The 24,248-nt window shown below is 41.4% G+C and overlaps 1 protein-coding gene across 1 annotated transcript in view; it reads right to left on the bottom strand.

Annotated features, from left to right (window-relative positions):
* The window catches only part of UTP20 (UTP20 small subunit processome component), a 56,023-nt gene that overhangs the window by 21,910 nt on the left and 9,865 nt on the right, over positions 1 to 24,248 (bottom strand). The window contains exons 12-33 of the mRNA XM_015859223.2: positions 24,019 to 24,200; positions 22,266 to 22,421; positions 21,668 to 21,756; positions 19,499 to 19,604; positions 18,354 to 18,504; positions 17,862 to 17,924; positions 17,391 to 17,549; positions 16,443 to 16,519; positions 15,137 to 15,216; positions 14,209 to 14,452; positions 13,338 to 13,541; positions 11,533 to 11,623; positions 9,965 to 10,050; positions 9,477 to 9,602; positions 8,726 to 8,892; positions 7,932 to 8,140; positions 4,981 to 5,124; positions 3,581 to 3,660; positions 2,585 to 2,811; positions 1,999 to 2,143; positions 1,463 to 1,550; positions 552 to 695 (exon numbers count right to left, since the gene is read on the bottom strand). Of these exons, the coding sequence (XP_015714709.1) occupies positions 552 to 695; positions 1,463 to 1,550; positions 1,999 to 2,143; positions 2,585 to 2,811; positions 3,581 to 3,660; positions 4,981 to 5,124; positions 7,932 to 8,140; positions 8,726 to 8,892; positions 9,477 to 9,602; positions 9,965 to 10,050; positions 11,533 to 11,623; positions 13,338 to 13,541; positions 14,209 to 14,452; positions 15,137 to 15,216; positions 16,443 to 16,519; positions 17,391 to 17,549; positions 17,862 to 17,924; positions 18,354 to 18,504; positions 19,499 to 19,604; positions 21,668 to 21,756; positions 22,266 to 22,421; positions 24,019 to 24,200 (3,018 nt within the window). The remainder of the gene's footprint in view (positions 1 to 551; positions 696 to 1,462; positions 1,551 to 1,998; positions 2,144 to 2,584; positions 2,812 to 3,580; positions 3,661 to 4,980; positions 5,125 to 7,931; positions 8,141 to 8,725; positions 8,893 to 9,476; positions 9,603 to 9,964; positions 10,051 to 11,532; positions 11,624 to 13,337; positions 13,542 to 14,208; positions 14,453 to 15,136; positions 15,217 to 16,442; positions 16,520 to 17,390; positions 17,550 to 17,861; positions 17,925 to 18,353; positions 18,505 to 19,498; positions 19,605 to 21,667; positions 21,757 to 22,265; positions 22,422 to 24,018; positions 24,201 to 24,248) is intronic.

The raw sequence follows: 24,248 nt of genomic DNA, 5'->3' as shown, positions 1-24,248 counted from the left end.
ATTAAAAAATAACAATAGCAATCCTTTAATAAGCTTAATAAGAGCCACTTTGCCCTCAGTGTATTTCTATTCTAAGTCAGACTCAGTATCTTTTAACTTCCTGAGTTTCTAAATATTTACACAGAGGATATCCTGAGTTTTCCTACTGAAAAAAAAAAAAACCCACAAAAAATGGATATGTAAGTCACTTCAATATGTACAAAGCAGCCTGCAATACTGCCATTCATCTGAGAGAAGAATAAAATCATCTACAAGCTGCTAAAAGCTGCTCTTATTTCATAAAGACAAAGGACTCACTATGGATGCAGTGTGCTTTATTTAGCTTCTCTTCCATGACAGAACCCTGGAGATGCTCACATCAAGCAGGCCGCAAACAAAAGCTTTACCAGTCTTCTTGCAGTACACTGATGTCTACCACACACAATACTCTTAGCTCACTTCAACTTAACTCGGCAGAGATTTAAAAGTTTCCTAAGCTCTGGTACAACTTAGATAAATGCACTTATTTTGTTCTCCATTTGTAAAAACAAAGACGTGTAAAAATGCAATACCTGAAATACCATGCACAACTTCTGTCGAGACAGTTTGTTGTGGATGACAGAAAACAGCTTTGCCAGAGGTTTGAGAAAGCTTGCAGGGTTTGAGCAATGCCTCAGCAAGTTCTGCACTGTCTCCAGAATGTCAATCTCTGCATCCTGAAAGAGATAAATCACCATCAGTAACTACTGAAACCTCATGAGATTAATTGGGAAATACTGCAAAACACAGAGTGAACTTTGCTGTATTTTGTTCAGATCACAGACACTTAATTTGGACAAAAAATTGGGAAGATATTCATTGAAATTACTACACTTCAGAAGCACTTGCAACCTCTGAATTAGACATCAGCACAACGTTAGAGGAGAGCGCTGTCACAATGCTAACTTCTTTTTTGGGTCTTTCCTCTGATTACTCAGTGGTTAGAAAATCAATAAAACTTTTTTAGTTAATAGAACTAAACAATATTTGCCTTTTATCTTGCAACAGAACAATGAAAGTTCAGTGCACAGCATGTATTACATTCACATTTGCCCACATTCTGTCTAAACTCTGTCACTTGTGATTTGTGATGCATGAAGTAGAAGTTGAAGAGAGCATTTATATAAAACATGTCAAGGAACTGGGTGAACTGACTACTGCAGCAAAGGAAGTAAAGATTGTATGAACACTTCTTCAAACCTTTCCCAGGAAAAAAGGCAAAAGTCTGCTTTGGCACTGGCATTTCTACAAGGCATCCAGTGGCTTTGTACCCATCAATACACAGTAACAAAATGCTGAGTGGACTACAAACACATGAAGACTTGATTTCAGGCAAATCATGAGAAATGGCATGTAACCAATAAGCTTTAAATACGTCTTAATAAAACTACTTCAAAGAAAGGAACTGCATTTTAATTAGGGCGGATAATTCATTTCTACTTACTTGCTCAATGTTACTCTGGTAAAGGAAAGGGATGAGGAGACTCACAAGCACTGAATTCTGACTTTTTTCTTGTATAAATTTGCTGATCCTGCATGATAAGACAACATAAGTTACTGTTTATTTCAATCCAGTCACCTGCACAGAGTAAAGAAGGATTCGGTCAGCACCAGTGCCATATCACACAGTTTTGTCAGCCCATCCACCTGCAACCCAGGCTAATAGGCTTCTCCAACAATACCGTGATATCAGCCCAAGTATTTGGTTCTACATGACTGCAGTCCCATCTGTACCTTTTCCTATCTCAGGAAGTATTGGTTTGATTACCAGCAAATAGAAACAGCTAGAGTCAATTTCTGAACGCTTCCAGTTGGTCAGCAGCAGCTTCCAAGGTCAACAACAGATACAGGTATTTTCAGATGCTCTAAATTTAAATAGTTTTTGACAATGTTCCTAATTTGCAGCCTATTAAGAAATGATTCTTTCCTCCTCCCCCCTTCTAAGCCTTCAACTGTTTTGTCCACTAAAGAATCACTTACTTGGAGAGTATACTCAGCTCTTTGCTGACTTGAGCTCTGTACTTCTTCTTCTTTATTTTCTCCACATTTAACATTGTTTTGCTGAAGTACTGAAGTATGGCAGGAACGTGAGGTAGGACCAAGCGACAGCCTAGGCTGAGGGACTCTGTAAGGGATACAACAGTCAGCAACACTCACCTCTGCACTGCAAGCAATAAGGCAAGCTCGATGCAACAGAAGGAAGATTCAGCCCCATACAAACAACTGAGGAAATGCAAGCAAAGGAGGCTTCATCAGTGGAAGAAAAAAACAGTGGGAATTATGAACGTGCTGCTGGGAACATGTACTAGCACTTGCCTTACAGCCCGACGAAGTGTAGGCTCTTCATAAGGAATTTCTCCTTATCCACATTCAAACATGGATCTCACTTGTCATGACATAAGCACAGCTTAACATTTTTTGAGCTTGCCAAGAGAAACCTGTACAATAACTTTTCCCTTTAGTCTCCTTCCCTGTATCTCACTCAGAGCAAAGACGATCTCATCATGATCTAACACCTCTTTCCAAATCACCCAACAGGCCTCTCATGGCTCTTACACACAGATACCTTCGGTCACTTCTCCAGCGTTTAGGACAACACAGTCAGTCACATTCAAACTGGAAACCTGCTCCGTGGGTTCAAAATTGGGGCTGTTGAGAAGGCTATCGGCGATGTCCATCACAAGATTGGATGTTGCCTCAGACAGATTCTTGGCTGACAGGACAGCAAACACATTTGACAGTATATCATATTCTGGATGATCTGGATACTGCTTGGCCAGCAGGGGGAAATATCTGAGAAGTAGATTATTAAAAAGTTACATTGAAAATTTAAGTACAGAACTTCATAATTCAATATAGCATCATCTAAGCTTAGTCCTTTCTCTGCAAATGTTTGCCCAAGACTCCTGTCAGAGCTTGCTCCTCTAATAATCCTTAATAATCCACATTTTTAATGTAAGTTTGTGTGCCAGTTCTTCATTCTTACAAACGACAAGTCTCAAAAGAGAAGCTGGATGCTTTAGCAAATGAAAAGCAGCATGTCAGTGGGAGAGGTGAAAAGCACTCTAGATAGCAGAGAATTTCTCACAGTGTCTGCCTCAAAAAAGGATCTCTTGCAATTCTCAGTCTCAGAATTCTGTGCTGAATTTGCCCGTTTTTTCACAAAATAGAAAGAAATAGGGAATCAAAAACCAAGAATAAAATCATCTTGTCAGACCGTCCTCTCCGTCTCCTCATATGACTTACATAGAAGTAATTAGTTTAAACACAGGTATATTCTAAGAATTCACTCTCCTCCCGACCTGTGAACTGGGTTTAGTCTACATATCTGGTTGGTTGTTCACATAGGGGAAAAGCAGCTCACTAAAAATATCTTAATCACCATAAACTGTAAAGCTTCACAACTTCATCTGGGCTGCTATCAAAAGAGTAGCAGCCTAGTGGGGAGGACAAGTTTTGACATAATTATTCATAACCTGTTAAGCGTGTTGTAATCATTTTAACAAAAATGCTGTGTATTTGAGAGAAGTATTTGAGTTTAATTGCAAGAGCACTTACTTACCTAGGATTCTTACTCCAGATGTAAATGAGTTTGAGCAGAAAAGTTGGGGAATACTGGCTCTCTGAAGCCAACCTGCAAACCTGAAGGAGATATAAATCAGACACCAATGCAATACAAGTACGTAAGGCCAATTAAAACCCCATTTCTAACAAAGACCCATCTACAAATTATGTTGCCTGTTTCAGAAAGCAAATCTTTTGTTGTTTTCCCATCTCCTTCAGTATTTCTTCCCTTACTGTTAGTTTATCTTACTCTGTCTTTGCACATTGCTCCAGCTACTTTTTTTGTCCTCCTCTAAAACTGACTCCCCATTGATCCTCACACTTGCCACAGAGACCTAACCACCTCTCCTGGACGTGCCTAGGACCCTCAGACACAACTTGTTCCTCCCACACCTCCAACTTCTCAGCTGCAGCAAACTGCAACTCCAGGCACTGCTGCATTAAACCAAGTTTTTATATGTATCAGTTCTACAGCCTTAAAGCTCACAAGTCAAACCATCCTGTCAAAACCAAATCCTCACCAGGTTCGCTGGCAGAAATTCCCCCTAGAGGGAGCTTCTGAATCATGCCACAATCCAAGCTTCAATATTAGCACCATCTTCCTGACATCTAACAGGAAAGCAGGAATTACAGCCTTTCAACAATTCTACATCCTATTTAGATTTACTGAGTGTTTCCAAACACAATGGTCTCATGAGCATTAAGTGCTTTACTGACTCAGTGCCTGAACCACATGCTTTTACTGCTCTGGGACTGAAGAAAGTTTTCACTGCTTTGCTCTACATGGCTTTGAAAGACTGGGATGAACAAGTCCCTGCTGCTCAGCCTAGTGAAATACACAGCTATATGCACTGCCTGACATGATCAGTGCAGTTTTATGTTCAATACTGTGTGTTCTCTCTCCCTCTCCCAACAGTGCATTTTCCCAACTAAAAGAGGGTCTGAATTTCTCTGATAAAAACTGCAACCCTCTGCTTTGTCACTGTGCTCAAACGGGACTCTTGGCAGGACAGCAGAAAAGTGATGGACGATGCTGCAGTCCTTTCAGGGAGCAGCAGCAGGAAAGTCCACTTATGTTTGTTTTTGTAATCTTCCACTGCAGGTCCAGTAACTTGCAGATAGAAAACCAAGAAAGCGCACCCAGAACTGACCGAGAAGCATCATTTTTCTCCCCTAAAGGAGAAGACTGCTTCTGTGGTTAAAGAACGGAGACACCACATCCATTTTATTCAGAAGAACTCATTTGTACTTAAGCCTGTGACTTAATTACTCCAGGACTAATCAGACTTGAGCCGAATCTGCCCTTCCACACATACATCAGAATGCCAAAGAATTGGAGTTTCCCTGCATGGTACAGGTTACACAGATGCCAGTCTGGAAGAAGAAGAAACACATTACCTGAGGCCACACCACTGCATGGAAAACTGCTTCAATCTCTTCCACACTAAAGCTGTAGGTCTCATGATCAGAAAAAAACTCAGCCACAAGCTTGAGTCCAAGGCGTCTCAAGTTCTTCAGCAGATTAATCAACCGTGGTTGAACCTGTAAAAACAAAACAACGGAGAAAACAGTAAAACCTCTGCGAGAAGAATCACTATTTGCTCTGAAATTAAATATAGCGATTCACTGGCCACAGATACAATGGAACATGGTGAGCTACAGCGTTTCATTATAGAAGGATGTTCCATACACTTTCATGAGGTTATTCACACACTGCTGCATTCTGACTCTTCTCCTTTTTATGATTTGAGTAACCCAAATTATTTCTCTATGATGCAATGCAGCTTGTAGAAAAATCCCAATACAATTTCAAGAACAGGCACACTGTGCAGTGACTGGCTTCTGCCTCAGAAACAACAGAGCCATGTTAGACCAAGACTGGAGTTACATCTTGGGGTCCTCAGGGCCTCCATTATGCATCATGATCAACCCTACTGAATGAACACACATAGGTCCTTAGAGGGAAGATTTAGGTTGGATGTTAGGGGATGTTCTTTACTAGGAGAGTGGTTAGGCCCTGGAACAGGCTGCCCAGGGAGGTTGTGGATGCCCCGTCCTTGGAGGTGTTCAAGACCAGGTTGGACAGGGCCCTGTGCAACCTGATCTAGTAAAGGTGTATGTTTGGTGGCCCTGCCAGGCAGGGGGGTTGGAAATACATGATCCTTGAGGTCCCTTCCAACCCGGGTCATTCTGTGATTCTGTGATTCTGTCCTTATTTTGCAAAGTAGCTTTGGTGCTGAAGCCCCACTGAAAGATATGTCTATACATTTCTGAAGAGAACAACATGTAACACACTGCCACGTTGTCTTTGCACCCAAAACTGTATGCAAAAAGAGCAGACAGAGGAAAAGAAATCAAAGATGCACTTGCTTGGAATCTCCCAAGCTATGTTGAAATGTAGTAACAAAATAGCGTGCAAGCAGCTTCCAAGCAGCAATAAGATGCCTTCACCCAGCAAGCACAAACCAGGCTGCTACTGCTAATGCCTACCCTTGCTTTAACTGCCAGAAGGGTGGTCCCCTGAGATGAAGACTTTGAGTGAACAAAGAAACTCACCACCAAACACAGTCAGAAGGAAATAGGAAATGAATAACTTAGCTTAAAACTGTCAGTGTAGATATTTAACTCTCCAGGCATTATCAGCCTGCAATAAACTGCTCTCAACCCCCAAGAATGTCAGCTAATGATTAGCCAAGACAAACAGATTTCTCACACTCCTCCTTGAGCTTTTAACATCTTACGAACTAATGAAGTGCTAAATTAAGATCAGGAAAATGATAAACCGTCACTCCTCAAGTGACAAAATGCTGACAGGTTTATGGTAGTAGCCCAGGCAAAAATCTGACTATCCCAGCAATGGATGAAGGAGCCCTTGAAACTCCTTTCTCAGTTTAAAACACATAAGCAACCCACTGCTAAAGTCAGACTATGAGATGCTGCTACCCCAATAAGTTGACTGCAAGGGCTTGCATCATTGATGAATATTTTTCAAGACAAGTTCTAACCTCAAATGCTCACAGATGGGTCCTGGCAAAAACATGCATGTGGTGACAGAACCTTTGTTACCCAACATCCCTCACTCAGTCTATCATTGCAAAATTCCTTTCAACACATTATTTGCTCAGTCTACCATCTCGTAATTCCTCTCAATACTGCAGTGATTATGATGACTGTGCAGTTTGCCTGTTCCTCACTTATGATCAGGCTCTGCACAGGACTAGATTTGAGCATTTTCTGTCCTGCTTGGTTTGAAGCCTGACAAAGGCACTGGTTTTAGAGAGGCAGAAAAGCCTGGTTCAAAGTCATTAATTCCAAGCAACTGGTAACAGTGCCCATGTGATAACAGGGCCTCCACAAGATACTGTGCACTGTTATGAAGAAGAGCTAGCAGCCAAATCAAAGCAGAACAGCCATATCCCTTCCCCGCGGATAGTTAGCCCTGCCACTGTGCCCTCCTCACACAGTTAAGGTGTTACTGGTGTGGGAATGAGCTCAGGACTCTCTGCACTGCTCTTTTGGTCACAAAGTGGCAATAAGCCAACATGGCCCATTTCTAGTTGCAGCCGATCTTTAACCGAATATTTTCCTTGCTTGATTTGTTCTGCAAGTACAGCCTTTGCACACCAAGGGAAAAAACACTCTCAATGCTCTGCAGGTTTCCTGTCTGAGACTCAGACTGTTACACTGGATTGGCACAACTGCTTGTGACGCAGAGCTGTATGTGCTACTAGCGTGCTGAAAGCATGGCTCATAGCCATGTTCTCCCTGTGTCCCATGACAGGAGACTATCATTATATGCTACATGATATCATTGAGATCACCCACAATGCTGAGCTCCCTTGGGACCCAGCAATGCAACAAAGCACCTTGAAGGTAAGTTTTACTTTCAAATCCACAGGCAAGAAACTTGAAATCCTCTCCTTTCCCTACTCCAGTATTTTAGCCCTGCAGCAAAGAAGCTGCATCTCTAATATCAAATTCAACCTCCAGCCCTAAGACCCTGTTATGACCCTACAATGAATCACTTACCTTGCCCTCGTATCCATCCTTTCACAGAACAGGCAGGTAGCAATCTCCAGCCTTCATTAATTCAAACAAAAACAGAACTCCAAAGCAAGGTCCTGAACATATCAACTCTGTCTGTACTAACCAAGCCCTGCAGTATGTTCAGTATCACTGGCCTCTATTCTGACTGACATCAAATTGCTAAGCTTCAATACACACAGGCATTGAAATTATCTGAATCAGTGAAGGTGTGTGTACTGCAAGCTAAGCCATGCAGTAGGAAAAGGAATTTCACGCACTTCTCACACACACAGATGTACACATATATGTGGTGTTTACTATACCTTTTCTCTTTGCTGAAGAATGCAGGATACCACAGCTGTCATGCAGAGCACAATTTGTAGAATTTCAGGCAGGTACTGACTGATCAAATGTCCCATGTTTTTCATCACAACTTCAAGACCATTGAAGAGGCTGTGCTGACGCCCAAGAGGCAGGACTTTAGCTAAATCCAACTCTGACATGCTTCGAAGCACTGCTGTATGGCAAGGCCCTGTTACAGACAACAGGACAGTAACTTACTTGGAAAAGCACTGTAAAAACACTGAAAATAGTTTTCAATAAATAATAGTATAACTTAGCCTAAAATTACAGTTTCTTAGATTCACCTTTTTAAATAAAGGCAGCTCTATGTACCCATCTCTGTGACATTTAGACATTTCCCACTGCTACAGTATTGGAGCACTTTAAAACCTCTTTTACTCTTTATAACATCCATTTACTGCCATCATATATTGGTAACCCTGTGTGCAGTAGCACATCACATGGGAAGGACAGTACAGAGTCTGCCAAGCAGCCAGGGCCAGCCTACAACATCAACAATCACTCACTTCTGGCCTGCTATGGCTTACTTGCAAAGCTGTGGCAGGTCACTTCATTTTTCTGAACTCAGATCTTTAAAAGATAGCAATCGTGCAATGTAAGTAAAACCTCAGGAAAACCCAGTCCCTGGGATTCTCACCCTTTCATCCTTCCAAAGACTCTGTAAGAGACAAACTGCACCAGGTGTACTTATCTCCCTACTTCTCTCAACAGCTCAGAAAGCAGCATATTTGCAGGATCTACTGCCTGTACCTACCGTGGCTGTATTGCTTCACAGCTTCAAAGAGCAGATCCAAGAACATCCGGATCTCTTCTGGCAGTGAGCCGGCCAGAAATCGCAAAACGATGGACATGCGAGTGGCTGCTGCAGACTTGCCCTGCGTTTTGTTCCCTGTTTTGTTTCTCATCCTGCCATAGAGAATTCTTCAAAAGCCAAAAAGAAGTTGTATTAGCTTTCAGCAAGCCATCTGCTTCCTCGCCTCTTTCTCTGTGGGAGCAACCTGTTTTGGTTTAAAAGCTTTGCCCACTGTGAATAAATCAGGTGGAAATTCCCACTTCAGGATCTCCTCTGAATTACTATACAGCGCTCAGAAACGTGCCAGTGAAAGATCAGCTCCTGCTTTCACTATAGCAGCTTTGCTGAAGACTTCAGATACAAAGCTAAAATACCAGCAGGTTAGCTTGAGGGTACTGACTGCTGAAGAAACAATCTATACAACCTGCATTATTATACCTTAGTAAGCATAAATGATAATAAATTATTAATTGGAATGTCTCACAGTTCTGCAAAGCTTAGAAGAAACAGTATTTACCAAATGCACCATTTGCCTAACACATTGCAAAGCAGCATTAAGAAGGAAGCTATGTATAAGATCACAAACTACAAAGTCAAACCATGCCATTAATCCTTGATTTATCTCAACCGTTTAAAATGAGAAGCAGCAGCATCACATCTCTGCTCACAGCACTTTGACAAGAAACCTTCACCCCAGCACTTTGTAACAAACCTCATAAGAACAGGGACAAGATGTGGTCGATGCTCCATTTTTACGATCGTGTTCTCCTCAGAAATACTGAAATGGGCTATTTCTTCTTTAAAGCTTTTGTCCTCCAGCAGCCTTTGCAAGTTCTCCCTGAGAGTAACAAATATCATCTGTTGGGTAGGTGGGGGCTGTAAGAATAAACAGACACTCACACACCCCTCTGCCTATTTCTACCTTCCTATCTATGTTGCATAGAATAAAGCATCATGTTCCCACCCTTGTGAAAATGAAAGTACTGCCACTTTTCTGGAAACAAAAAAGACATACAGACATACTACTTCATTATGGCCTTATTTTCTGTTTTAGGTATGAAAAATACAGGTGGCTAAGATTAGAATTCATGTTTCTTTAACAAACACCAGCAAGGATGTCTCTATCTGAGACAACTGATTCCAAGTAGATGTATGACAGCAGGCTCATTCCTGATAATAAAATAATGCTAAGATTTTTACCTGTATGGCAGTAGATGAGGATGCTTGTATGTCATGACACAGTCAAGAGCAATTCTCTGTACATTCTGGTCTTGATGGGTCAGTAACTGCAGGTGACAAAAGAAAGGAAATGAGCTCATATCCAGAATTGCAGAACTGCCTATCAAAAACAGCAAAACAACCCAAAGCTTCCAAACTCAAGCATGTTTCAGATTACCCTGCCAAAACAGAAGCAGAACATGTGTTGCAAGTCTAACGTTGAGATGCATAAACACAACCATCACTCATAAAAGGCAGATGTAGCTGCTGGCAGTTTATACATACACCCCAGCCCCTCATCTCCAGTAGCCTAGTTTTAATTGTTTTTTTCATAATCATCTTTTGGGCCATGATCAGCTCCAGTTTTCAGCCTCAGACTGAATTAAAAGGCAGGCTACTCAAACCTGTCTTTCCTTCTTTTGACAAATGTGAAATATTCATCAGACCTGATATACAAGGCCCTGCTGAGATTCACCCTCTCTAGAAGATGAATACTCACAGCCCAGGCACTAAGAAATACAGATCATTTCCCCAGGCTGCATCCTTATCAGCTCTTCAGACTCCTACCAAACAACACAGGCTGGAGACACCAAAGGCCACTCTGCCACAATGTTAGTCCACAGATGGACACACCAGTGATAATAAATATGTTGACACACTGTACACATCTGCTCAATATTTTCCCTTAAGGGTGCATCTCATTTTTAGATTTGTTCCTGCTTTCCTTATTCAGAGTTAGGACAGAGTCTTGGTTAGTCAGGCATTATGTAGGTTCTGCTTGTTAATTCCTGTTTGCTTCTTCTTCACTGAATGTCTGCTTATCCTCAGTTCCTATTTTATTGATAACGACAGCGAGTAATACACTATGCATAGCCATAATTATGCAGGCAAAGGGCTGCCATCATCAGCCACTAGAACAAACCAATCAACCAAAGTAAAAAGAGGGAGAGAGACACACACACAAGAGAGATTTGCATCTCCCCTCTCTTTCTGTATAAGTCTGTCTTTTCATAATGATTACTACCATTGCACTCCCCTTCTCCAGATGCTAGACAGAATGAAGATCCTGAATTTAATACATTTTGTGTCTCAAAAGTCACAATGACAAACGTTGATAGCCGTAAGGCCTACAACAATTTGATCTGTTCTTCACACTGACCATGCCCTCTATTGATATAATACTGTATGCCAATAACAAATGCATTCAGCTCCTCCCCAGGCTTTGGATTCAAAATCCTCTTCCAGGTCTTGCTGTGCCTCCTGCTCTCCTTATAGCCACGTTTCCACACTGCCAAAACCCACTACTTATTCAGTTGCCAGATCCATTCACATGACCCACTCCTGCAAAACTAAGTCAGTTATCTCAAAAGCAGGTCTTTGCTAAGTGTCTCACTTCAACTGAAGCCTGCTATGAAGCCTGCTCAAGCAATGCTCCTTTTCCAGCTAACATGGCTGAGTTCAGAAAGCAACAGGTTCTCACAGCTGCACACACTGCATTCAGAAAAGAAAGGGTGCATTTATGAGCAATTATTCTAAATGCCAGCAAATACCTGGGTATACAGTGCATTTAACTTCTGCTCCAGATACAATGCACGTGGATTGGAGAACTTAGAGAAAACTTGTAAGTGAGCTATTAGTTGCCTGCAAAACAAAACAAAACAATTACCACAACATTAGAGGAACTTTATATAAAGTTGATTATCAAGCAGGAAAACCCAACAGGATCCCAAGTCTATAGGTTTCCATTTCAGAGACATGGCAGGTTGTATCCTGCTCTCTCGCCTACACAGCTTCTCCAAGGTGTCACCTCACTGCAAAGAGAAGGTTGCTTCCTCAGTAGCACCGGACGGGCTTGGTCTTGGGTGTGAAAGGAATACAGTCAGCATGTAGCTTACTTCTTTTTCCCAGACCAGCCTGGAACATCAAACAGTTGAATTTATCTCTTTATTTACTTTTCCTTAACTCCTCTCAACATAAAGGATTGCATTTAGCCACAGACTGTGCTGGATTTATGTCATGCTGCAGGCACAGTCAGGAAGAAGTTCCTGTAGAATAGGCTTTGCCACTCCCAAATCTGTCCCATTGGAGGGGAGAGAGGTGACTGAGGTAAGGGAAATGTAAGATTTCATCTACCTCATGTGCTGCGGGGTGGGCAGAGGCTGTACCCATTCAGTGACTATCCTCAGTGGTTTACACCCAGCTCCCCAAATGTTCAGCTGTGCTAAGCAATGGCCAGCAGCCCCAAAAGGAGCACAGGGCAGCCACAGATTCTCCTGCTGCACCAGCTAGAGCTGAGCCATCATCAGCCAGAGCCCCAGGTCAGTAGAACAGAGCTGGCAGCATGAACTGCCTGGGGCCCAGACAAAGAGAGGTCACTCCAGAACTCATTAACACCTCTCCAGCAGATCTTTTTTAGACTTGTTACCACTAGGAGGAACTAATGCTTCTACCTAAGTACATGGATATTCTGAGATGGAAGTTTTGCTTTTTGTTTTTTATTTTTTATAAAAAACTTGAACTGTCACTGAATTTTTATTGCTGCTGAATTCTAGATGTAAGCCAGAACCTGAGAGCAAAATGAAACACCTGTAAGGAACCTGGGGTTGCACATCAATATAGGTTACACCTCAAATTCTCATGGTGTTCCAACATGAAAGGCGACATTTTGAAGTTCTCTGTGGCTAAAAGAACCATTCTTTGAAAAAACAAAACCAACAAAGAACAAGCAGAATACAAATGTAAATAAGTGCTTGTAAGGGATACTTTGACAAACGTTATCAGCAAGAGACTACACTAAAGGAATCAGAGAGAATTCATATAGACCCACTTTCTCTAAGTATTCAGTATTGCAAAACAGTGACGTTACAATGCCATGGAGCTTTGTACCAACAAATGAAAACAAAGTATAACAACCTGTGTCCATAAGAAGATAATTGGGATCAGGATATTTAACAAGTAGATAATGACAGGATCCCAGTATCAAAAATATCTAAATGAATGGTCTGATTCTTCAAAGCGTTTGGCAATGTCCACAGTTTCAAAAGATCAAGATACACAAACAGAAAAGCAAAGGGAATACGGGTACTTCAAAATGGCTTCACAATACCACATCACATAAAGTAACAAAACCACAGCCTATCAGGCACGATAACATAATGATAAAGCCTGAGCAGGTCCTTTGTATGGTAATGTACAAGCAGAATTTATGACTTTAAAATTCTTAAAGTCCACTGTAAAAAAAGTGGAAGCAAAAGAAGAAAAAACAATATATCTACAAATAGATTTTATCTTGGCAGGAACCACTGAATATGCCTTTCCATGAAATCACTAGCAACAGAAAACTAAAAATACTTACTTAGCAGCAGCTCTTCTTGTTTTCTTTTTTGGAAGCCCTACAGTAATTGGTTCTACTTCTTCCTTTTCTTCCTCGTCTTCCTCCTCCATATTAACATCATTAACTTCTTCACCAGATACTTCTTTTGCTGTGACTGTACCAGTAGTTCTCTTTCTAAGATCCTGAGTTGGAGCCACCAACGAATCTGCTGGGTAGTACTCATTTCTTTGTTTAAAAAAGAAAAAAAAAAGAAAAAAAAAAGAAAAAGAAAGAAAAGAATTAAGCATTTTTTTTCAGGGTTTCAGGGTAAGAACAAATTCACAATCCAGAATTCTTGTTCATGTTGCTGTGTTTTGGGATTCTGTACAGCTAAAAGCTCTCAAAGGAGTGTCTTTCAGCAAGTACAAGCTTCTTTGCCTTCAAGCTGCAGTGATGCAAGGCAGTAGTCGTGTACGCTAGAGAATACTGGAGGTACCCGGTGGAAAGGGGAACAGGGAATGGTGGTACAGGGAATGGAGGGATGTGTTTGCTAGAGTGAGCAATGAACAGCGTGTATTGCAGTGCAAGAGAATGAGAGAAAATGCAGGAAACTAACCTAGCACAGTGCCATTTATTTTTCAAGGAAGGCAATTAGAATCCATGAGGATTCTAATTACAGAAAAGAACTATTAGAAACTCTTCCCTGCCACAATATTACCTCTACCCCATCTGCATCATACTCATTTCAATCAACCCACATTTCAATCAAGTAGTTATGTTAGCTGGGAACAGGTACCATATCAGGAAGAATGCATTTAGGAAATAAAGAACTAGCTGTTGACTCAAAGCTCAGCAACACCAAAATCAACAGAAAGCAATGTGTCTTCCCAAACAATATGTAAAACGTACTTACCTAATGAACCTCAGAAGAAGTGGGGAAAGTTCCCTTGATCTGGGCTCCACCCTGTCTGGGAACTTCTCTAATGCTTTCCACAGCAGAAAGCGAAAGTTTGTGTGGTCCAAGCGCTCGCTGCAGTCTGTTCTTGTCCCCAGATGCTCCAGGAAGACAGCACCCACCCCTCCTTCTGGTATCTTCTCGCTTTCAGTTTCATCAGTGCTTTCTTCCTGTTCATCCAATTCACTTTGCAGTTCCATTTCTATACAACACACGTTATGAGGTAAATATCTTCAAGTTACTCCAGTCAGCAGAAAGAGATCTGCCCCCCATTATGAAAGTAAGATTCCTGATGCCAAGCATCTGCCAGACAACTATGTTTAATTCTGACATGAAAGGCCCACATTGCTTAGAAAGTACTCCAGGATGTCTTACAGCCCTGACAGCTTAACTGAGTTCAGTTCTCTTGAATAACAGAGAAGCCCACAAACGGCTGCATGCTCACATCTCTACTGTGAAACCACAGATCGCACACATGCATAGATATATCTCAAGGGTACACAGTGTATAGTCAAGACAGTGCCTGCAGGAATTCCACTCAATCTATGTAATAGAAAGACAAACTATTCAATTAACTAGTTTCTTCATTGCTCCTATCAGACTGGAAAAAGCCAGCCTTAAGCAGAGATGAAGTTGTTGCATGGCTTCCCACAACATGGACTCCCCTCACATGGGGGACATTTCTATCTACTTCTTGCTATTTAGGACAAAAGAAGGCACAGTTCTCTCTCGAGCCTCTGCATTCCTGGACATGACACTGGTTGTCAAGAGCTCTGGTTCTGAATTCCTCTACCTCAGGTAAATTTGGGACACATAAAACCACAGTCACGTGTCTTTCACAATTACTGGGTTACTGTCAAGATGCCACTTAGGAACTGAGACTTACCAGCATAGGAAGCAGCCCTCTCCAGATGTTCATAGAAGACCTTCCAGAACTGCTTATTCTCCATTTCCTTTGCATGAGAACTAATAAAACATAAGAGCATGAAATTAGAAGACAAAAGAAAAAGCCACACAACAAGCAAAGCAAACAGCTAATGCAATCAGAGGCTTTGATTATAGCTTTAATGAGTGTCCAAAGATAGGACATCTGCAGGACACAGCTGTAGTACTTTCTTGCCCTCACTCATGGATCCCAAATGTCAATTATTAAAATGTGGGTTGTACCCCATGACTTCAAATGAACTCAAACTGACTAAAAATGTTCTTGAGCTTTCCACTGACTTCTGTACAGTAATATCACACAGAACCAAAGGAAGAATTAGTGTGGATGTATCTTTAGAAGAGCTGGTTTAATATTATTTTATTAATCAATAGTTTGATGGGACAAATCTCGTCCTTTCTAATAATACAACAGAGGAAAAAAGCAAAAACAAAAAGCTAAGGGATAACGTCATGCTGAAAGCAGAGATATTTACTTCAGTATTCAGCTCAGCAGACACCATGGTAAGACTTCCCAAGTCCTTAGTAGAATTTAGAGGTCTTCTAGTAAGTACAAACAAGTCAGAAGATGAGAAAATTGAAAGGCACATTCTGTTTCTTGAGCATTTGTGAAACATTAATCAAATCTTGCTATCTTGGGCTCAAACTCTGATGCTATTTAACTACGTTTGTTGCAAGTTCCTTTTAATAGTGAGAAAAAATAAAAAAAATTAAGTTAAAAACTAACACGCTACATAGATTATAATACAAGAGATCAAATCCATTTGGAATGATTTCACACCAAGTCTCTCATTCACAAATCTCTTCAAATCAGACATTTTATCCTTAGCTTATTTATACACAGAACAGTCACCAGAGAATACCCTGAGTTGTAAGTAACCCAAAAGGACCATAAAGGTCAACTGCTGATATCCCACAAGGGATAACTCAAAACTCAGACCATATGTCTGAGAGCGTTGTCCAGATGCTCCTTGAACTCCATCAGCTTGGGACTGCGACTAGTTCCCTGGGGATCCTGTGCCAGGGTCCAACAACAATCTGATGAAAAACCTTATTCTAACACCCAATCTGATCCTCCCCTGAAGCAGTTCCATGCTGTTCCCTCAGGCCCTGCTGCAGTCACCAGAGAAATCAGCATTTCCCTCTTGCAAAGAGGCTGTAGACCACAATCAGATTGCCCTCAGTCTTCACTGGAAGAAACTGTTCTGTGAAACAACCAGAGACTGCAGCATCCAGTCACATATACTCACGTTATAAGTTCAATTACAGGATCCCAGAGAGGGCTGAAGTTAATATAAAGCATTCCCAGTAAATACCGAAGAGGCACCTAGAATGACATAGAACCATCTTGTTCAGAAATTAAAAACAACAGTTAAAGACCAACCAACCTCCTCTAACCTTTCCTCTTCTCAAAGAAGAAACTTTGATCTAAGAAATTCTCAGAAGTACTACTTGTAATGAATCAAGTCACACACATCACTTTTTGTCTCATAGCTACGTGATAAAATTTGTAGATCCTGCTTACTCTAAGCTGCACTGAGATCTATCCACCACATCTGTGCACCATGAATGTGCAAAAGCCAATTATGTAAATCAATGTTAAATGCAGATGGAGCAGCCTGTAACTCCTCCACTGAGGAGTACACAAGTCAAGGCAATACATTAATAAATAAATATAACTACTACAACAGCCATAAAAATAATAAATAAATCCTCCCACCCCCTGCTCCACAAAGGTTTTACTAGTAGACATGTGACCCTTCCAGCATCTAGAAAATGAGAGGTGAGAGCTTTTTTTGCACAATTGTGCAGGCGATGTAACAGCCAGATGGAAGACAAGAGTATCGCCCTGCAACAAGATCCAGAAGCTATGTTTGCCAATGGCCAGAAGGAGTCCTACCAATGTTGAACCAGGCTGAGTGTGTGGCAAGGTCACAATTTTATGTTTGCTGACAATTCACTTCTCCCTAGAATGAGTTGTCCTCCTTTCCATAATACCCGATCAAACTGTCTGCGGCCCATTTATCTAGATACCACCACTGCTCAAAAAAACACAATAGTCTCAAGGACAAACGAGAGCTATGATCTGGGATCTAATTCATTTTTTTATGAACTCTTATTAAAAGCTCTATCATTCACAGATTGGAAGTACTGGAATATGGGAATGTGACAAATGCCAACTGACAGAAACTGCTTACCTCCTGCAAAGATCCACTTGGTATTGCAGACAGCACTATATCACACCTCAGTTTCCTCAAATGGAGAAGTTTCTCTCTATAATCATTCACTGTTGCTGGCACAAGCTCTGCTTGGAGTAGTATGGCAAATACTGACTGGAGGTCCCCTGTGCCATCACTCTGAACAAGCAAGTGACACACATTCTGTTAGATTTTCTTACTGAAAGGTATCTCAAGACCACTAAACAGAATCTGATCTACTTTGAATCAGAAAACAAAGTCAAGAAGTTTGTTCCAGGTTTCATCACTTAGGGATCAGAACTTACACAAGTGAAAACATTAGAGGGCAGAGGGATAAAAGATAATACTGGAATGGGAAAGCAAAAACCAGAGCACAGTCTTGGACAGAAACATGCTGTGCTCCTGCAAAGCAGGAAACAGTTCACAATCACCAAGATCAGATTGATTCAAAATGTTAAGCTTTAGCCCTACCTCAATCACTGTAGAAGGTGGAGTCTCAAAGTGGTTTAGAATACGGACAGTTAAGAGTCGGACCTGTGCAAAGTAGAAACATATGTCAGAAGCACGCAGGAAAATGCAGGCTGCATATACAGACACATACAGTTACACAGAGCTTAATGTCTTGCACAGGATGTTGATTTCACCAGGTTTCTTGCAAAGCTGAGAAACAGATGAGCTCCTCTGGTTCAGCAGGCAAGACAGAATGAATACAGCAGACTTCTGATCTGCCTTCATCTCTAGGGAAGAAACAAGCCTCCCAGGGCTAAGACAACTTCTGCAAACTCATGCCCTGTAGCAGCCTCCTAGAAATGGACACAGATCTAAACAAATGCTACAGAAGCAACTCCTTCAGAGTCTTCTTCATTTTAACCAAGCTTACTTAAATTGCTTTGTAAAATACAAACCATATAGTATGTGTTAAAAAAAAAAAAAAAAGAAAAAAGAAATAAAAAGGCAGATTACCTTGGAAATACCAGTGGAGATATTAGGCTGCAACTTCTCAAACAAGTCCATTAGGTTCCCTTGGGAAAGAGGTTCCTGGCAGCCACACAATGCCAGTCTTGTGTAATAGAGATCAGCCAGCAGCAACGCTGATGGGTCTGAAGGGAAAGTGCTAAAACAAGAGAGTGTTTTATGAGCATACAGAGAGCACTGTAACAATACAGATATTTGAAAATAAGGCAGCAGTGACAATAACAGCATTAAGGGATCTCAGGCTGGTGAATCCAGAATTCACCAACACACTGGCACACAGCCTGAAAAACAGGACCCATAGCAGACTGAGAGGCATGAGATTCCTCCCTTTGTACTAATTGGGCCTATCAAGCTGGGGCTGGTCAGCTGGACCCACATACAGACAGCTTCAGGAAACAAATCTGCTGGCGCTGCCTAGGTGCCCGGTTAGTTATAAACTGCAATGGAAAGGAAACAATAGGGCCTAAGTGGGACATCAGTTCTACTGTCAGCACGAATCTTGCCTGCTCACAGGGAAACCTAATGCCACCCAACATCCCTTGCTCCAAGAGGGATTTACACAACCAGCATAAAGCTGGCACAAAAGCACTACAGTGAAACTCCATGAACAGACTTCCTTCTTTATCTGGGCAAGTTGTTCTGCCTCCATCACTCCCAGACATGGGCAGCATGCTTTCTTATCTAAGCAGGATGTTTTGAAGCTCAGACCATCAAAGACTTGGAAATGCCCTAAGCAGAGCAATGATGGGAGATGAAGCCATTTAGTTACGTGTGTTAGTTTTAAGTAGAAGGAAATTATAATAAATAAAACTGAGTACACAAAAAAACCTCAACAACTAAGCATACTCCTGCCATGAATCAAACATACATGAGGATATGTAGAAGCAGTATTTTTAACACACTATGCTGCAGCCTGGGTTTGCAGAGAAAATACCATCAAACAGGTATTAGACCTATACAGTTCTTTAAATAGTGCCTACCTCAGATTACCACAATACTGAAGCAACATGCTAGTTTAACAGAGCAGAAAACTCATAAAAAGCATGAACATGCTTCTACGTTAAAGGCAAGTCAAGTCTTTGCCATATGAAGGAAAATCTCTGAGAATCAGAGAACAAGCAGAGCTTACTTACATCACCAAGTTCTTGACACGCTCCACAGGCAACAAATGGAGTACTTCAGAAGACTCTGTCAAACTGAGAAGAGTACTTACAGCTTGGCAGGCCACAAACAGGCTTCCTGGAGCAGAGAGAACAAGAACAGTATGTATGTTTACTCGGGTCTCAACGACTTGTGCTTGCAAGGTGATTGCCCCTCCTGAAATAGCTAGTCACAGAAATAGAGTAATACATGGATTCCAGAACTGATATGTGTATTTTCTAACATTTATAACTCATAAAGGAAACGTTTCTCTGGCTAACAAAGTGAACGTCTACTCTAGCACACCACTGTTGAAGGCTATGTGCAGCTGCCAGATTGCATCTGCCTCCATCACACCTGCACAGACGGAGATGAAGTCTGGAGCTAACTAAGTGCTGTCACAGCAGCCTTGGCCTTATGCTACAAAAGGCTGTATTGGTCTTACATGGCAAAGTTTGAAAGGACGGGGAAATCTGCTGTGCAACAGCAGCTGGGAGAGAGAAGTGAGAAATGAGAAACAATCCTGCAGGCACCACAGTCAGTGCCAGAGGAACACAAGAGGCACTCCCTGTATGAGATCTTCAAAGCTGTCCCATGCACTTAAAGGCTGAATTCCCATTGCTGAGTGGATGCTGGGTTTACCAAATACTGTTATAGCAGCAGCACCCTCTTCATAAATCTCTAGCCTCCTCTGGGGATAGGGGGTTTCCCAACAGTACAGGTCACTCAAAGCCCTTCCAGGCAAGAAGGGTAAGGGCAATTCAGTTCCCTGCCAGCCTTAAGTTGGCAACTGGGTTGTTCAAAAAAAATAATTACTTTTTTTTTGTCTCTTCCTGAGCTTTATGCCAGCTTCCATACCCGCTTTTCTGCCCTCCCAAGCAACTTCACAAAACCACCTGGCTCTGGGACATGCACAGTACCTCAGGCCAATTCAAGTATTTCTCTGACCAAGAAGAGCCAACAGGGAGCACATGGCTGGGTGCACCTTGCACAGGCAATGAGAAGAGACTGGAGTCCTATTATAAGGTGAAGTTGTTGAAGAGATCATGGAGGGAATGCAAAAGATGGACAAAGTGCCCAGAAATACCAGTTTGGAAGGAAGGTAAGGAAGTGTAGTACAGGGTAACAGAAGAAAGAGACATAGGACTGACATTGCATTTGTTATCGTTTGTTTAGCAGTGAAGGAGGAAATGGCAACATGCCTCTTCTTGAGCACACACAGAGCTGGTGCAGAGCTGCTACCACTACCACCAAGAATGCAATCCAAAAAAGGTTTGGGTATTCCCTTTCTATAGTAAATAATTACTAGTCACATAATCATGGAAGCAAGCAAAACCTGTAAACAGGATGGAAGAATAAGCTAAATCAAAAAGAACCATGCTTGACAAACACTAGAAAGGAAAAAGCAGCAGAACCAGTTAGCAGATATAGTCAGCAATGTTACTAAAGAGATTACAAAGGAGTGGGGCCAGGCTCCAGGTAAGCCCTTTCAACCCACAGAAGAGAAAACACTGAAACTGGGGCATTCCAGTACTCGCTCATACTTTGTGACAAAGCCAAATGTTTGAGATCACTTTGAATAACAACTTCCCTGTACCACACAAGATAAGCTAAAAGATTTATTTTTTTTCTGGCTGGTGATAGAAGACAACCAGCAGGGTCCCTGTAACCACCTGTTACCCATGCCCAGAGAGAGGATACATCATTTCATTACTGGTGCTGTCACGTATGTCAGAGATGATAAGGTCCCAAAATTTGAGCCATAGGTTTAAAATAGTCTAATTGGAGCTTGTCAGTCAATAGTCTCCCCTTCACTTGACTGCTTCAGCCTGGATCTGGTTTGGAAAGATTTCCATCCTTTTTTATATGATTCTAATTTTTCTTCTCTATTATCTTGATCAGGCTTCAGTTTGGACAGTCCACCCTCCACTTCGTGGAACATCTGCCACCCCATTATGGCTACCAGTAACATTGCAGAACTGTTACCCAGAGGGTGTTTTCCCCAGGCTCTGCTTTTCCAGTTTTACTGCTCAGTACATTTTTATACAAAGCTATTGGTATTCATTTTCATGTTTTCATGTGTCATCAGCAAAACTACTTTTTTTATTCTCCCTCTCAGGTCTCAACAGAAAGCAAATGAACAGGAACTAACAGTAACTGACCTTTATATAGGCTTCCTTTGTCAATGGCTGTGAACAGAGAATCTATAAAACTTGTCACACAGGGCAGGATCATTTCTTTGTCCATTGGTCTGTTCAAAATAAATGGGAAGCCTTTTATCTCTATGTTAACACTCACACCTAGACACATACAATTATTTCCTTTCACATCTATCTCATGTTAAATTAAAGAGAGGTTCAATAGCAAACCATATTTGCTATTTCTGAGTCACAATTTAAGCTGCAGAAGAGCAGTCTCTTTCCAAGTCCTTCTGTCATACAATAATAAAATTTTTGAAAACACTTCTGCCTAGAAAGGATGGTGCTTAAAAAACAGAAACAGAAATGTGTCAGGAACAACTCCACATGTCAGTGTACTAAATTTAAACGAGCAGGTAACCAAGAAATTGATACCCCACTCCTGACTTTACCATGGACCCTGTATTTCCACACAGCTTTTTCTTCTACCATTTTACTCCAGTTTACCCAAACGAGGGTTAATAACTCTTGAGCTTGCCTTAGTAAACTGATTTTTGATAGACGGTGAAGTAGGCAATACTACAGAAATACACAGCAATAGCACCTTAAGAGTATCCCTTACCTAATATGCGGCAGTACAACCAAGGCAACCCAAGGCTGTGAAAGGTCAGTGATTTCTTCATTCTCTGGTAACTGGATTAGAGACAGCACATAATCAAGCACTGGTACTTCTGCCCTTCCTCCTTGTCTTTTATTTGTTTGTTGTCTTGTATTAGAGCTAGAAATAAAATCAAAACTTTTTAGCAACCCATGAAACCCCCTGCACATCAGAGACTGCTCCTTTTTCTCCCATGATATAAATGTACTGTGTTTCCATGCAATAAATTCAGGTCTTTATTTTAAATTTTGAAAGCCTTTCTAGAAGAAAAGAGTCTAGTTCTCATTTGGACATCCTCACAACTAAGGTGAGAAGCACCTGAGAGTCATCTCTGGGATTCAGAGTGATTCTTACTTATTAACAACTCAGATACTAGCAAAGATTAACAGAAGATAGAAAATAACCTGCTAGCTAACAGTTTGGTGACTTATAAGGAATCCTAAGTTGAGCCCAGCTCAACTCAAAGCTGTATCTTCAGGCACAAAGAGCTGACACCATACTGGAACAAATAAACAGGAGTATTTCACACCTCATGGAAAGCAACTTTTCCATTTCACTCAGCACTTCCAAGACCACAGCTGGAAAGCTCCATGAGCTCCACCCTTCAAGAAAGCAAGCAGCTAACAAAACACATCATAAAAAATGATTATAGAGGTTTAAGAAAAAAAGTTATCAGATAAACCTCAAGGAATTCCGATTGCTGGTCCACAGAAACGATTTGTGATGTTTCTGATGATCAGAGTCTGTTATCTGTAAAAGCTGGGTGCAAAGAGGATGAAATAATCTATTCTGCGTGTTTCATGCAGACAAGATAAGCAGCAATGGATTTAATCTGCAGCAACGGAAGTTTAGCACAGACACTGACATTGCAGGAGCAGCATCCTCTCAGCTGTGTATTCCATATCACTGAAAATCCAGAAAAATCCACAGGGAAAAAAAAAAAAATCTAAGAAGAGAAAAATTGTGTTTAATATATTTTGTTAATTTTTGACTCCCTGCCTTCTGTTCCCAAAACCTTGATACCTCCACTCCATAAAAAAAGAAGGAAACCCACAGAATGAACTGTTTTTAGGAAAGATAAAATCCTACATAAACGTCAGTATCAGTAACCACTCTCAGCAGGCATAAGTTTTGAGCTGGAGTGATCATTACCAGTCATTATCATAAGCCTAGCAATGGTCATTCTATGTTTGACTGCTGTCACTCAGATCTTTCTGAAGAGGTTCCAGTGGGAAAGCAAACACCCTGCTGCAGTCAACTTAGCTCTGCACCCAGAAGCAGACAAGCTGTGCCAGCGTAGTGCTGTATCTGGATTAATTATTACCCAGATGTGCTCTATGACAAGACTACAGCACTGCTTCCAGAAAGCTGCTGGACAAGATGTATTCATACATGGAAGAAAGATGAGGCACAGACAGGAGGTTAGTCTTGATGAGTGATATTCTTTCCAGAGCAGTATCTCTTCTTAAATCATAGCATGGCCTGGGTTGAAATGGACCACAATGATCATCCAGTTTCAACACCCCCTGCTATATGCAGTCCCAAGACTGACTCTTGAGGGCCACCACTTGTGATCGGTCTCCACCCTGACACAGAACCATTGATCACAACATCACCTCAGAAAGGAAAATGGGATCCCATTGTTATCACCTTGCAAGCCTTCAGATCTGCAGCCATGCAGATACATATAGTGTTTGTTAAACCTGTGAAGTCTCACCTGATGGATGATGACTCAGTGAAAAGAAGAGGATACTTTTCAAATGCCATTGAACCAACGGTAGGAGGCTCTGCTTTCACCAGAATGAGTTTAGCCAGGATTGCCATTGCCTGATGCTTTCTAAGTGCATCTGTGCCAGAGAAGCAGTGCTCAATGTATTTTAGAAAGCATGGAAGAAAATGCTGAAGGGGAAAAAAAGAAAAATGAAAGTTTAGTAATGTTTTTGTAAC

This window comes from Coturnix japonica, chromosome 1, assembly GCF_001577835.2.
Source record: "Coturnix japonica isolate 7356 chromosome 1, Coturnix japonica 2.1, whole genome shotgun sequence".
NCBI lineage: Eukaryota > Metazoa > Chordata > Aves > Galliformes > Phasianidae > Coturnix > Coturnix japonica.
Note: the sequence above shows the minus strand (reverse complement) of the source record. Positions and strands in the feature narration are given on the sequence as shown.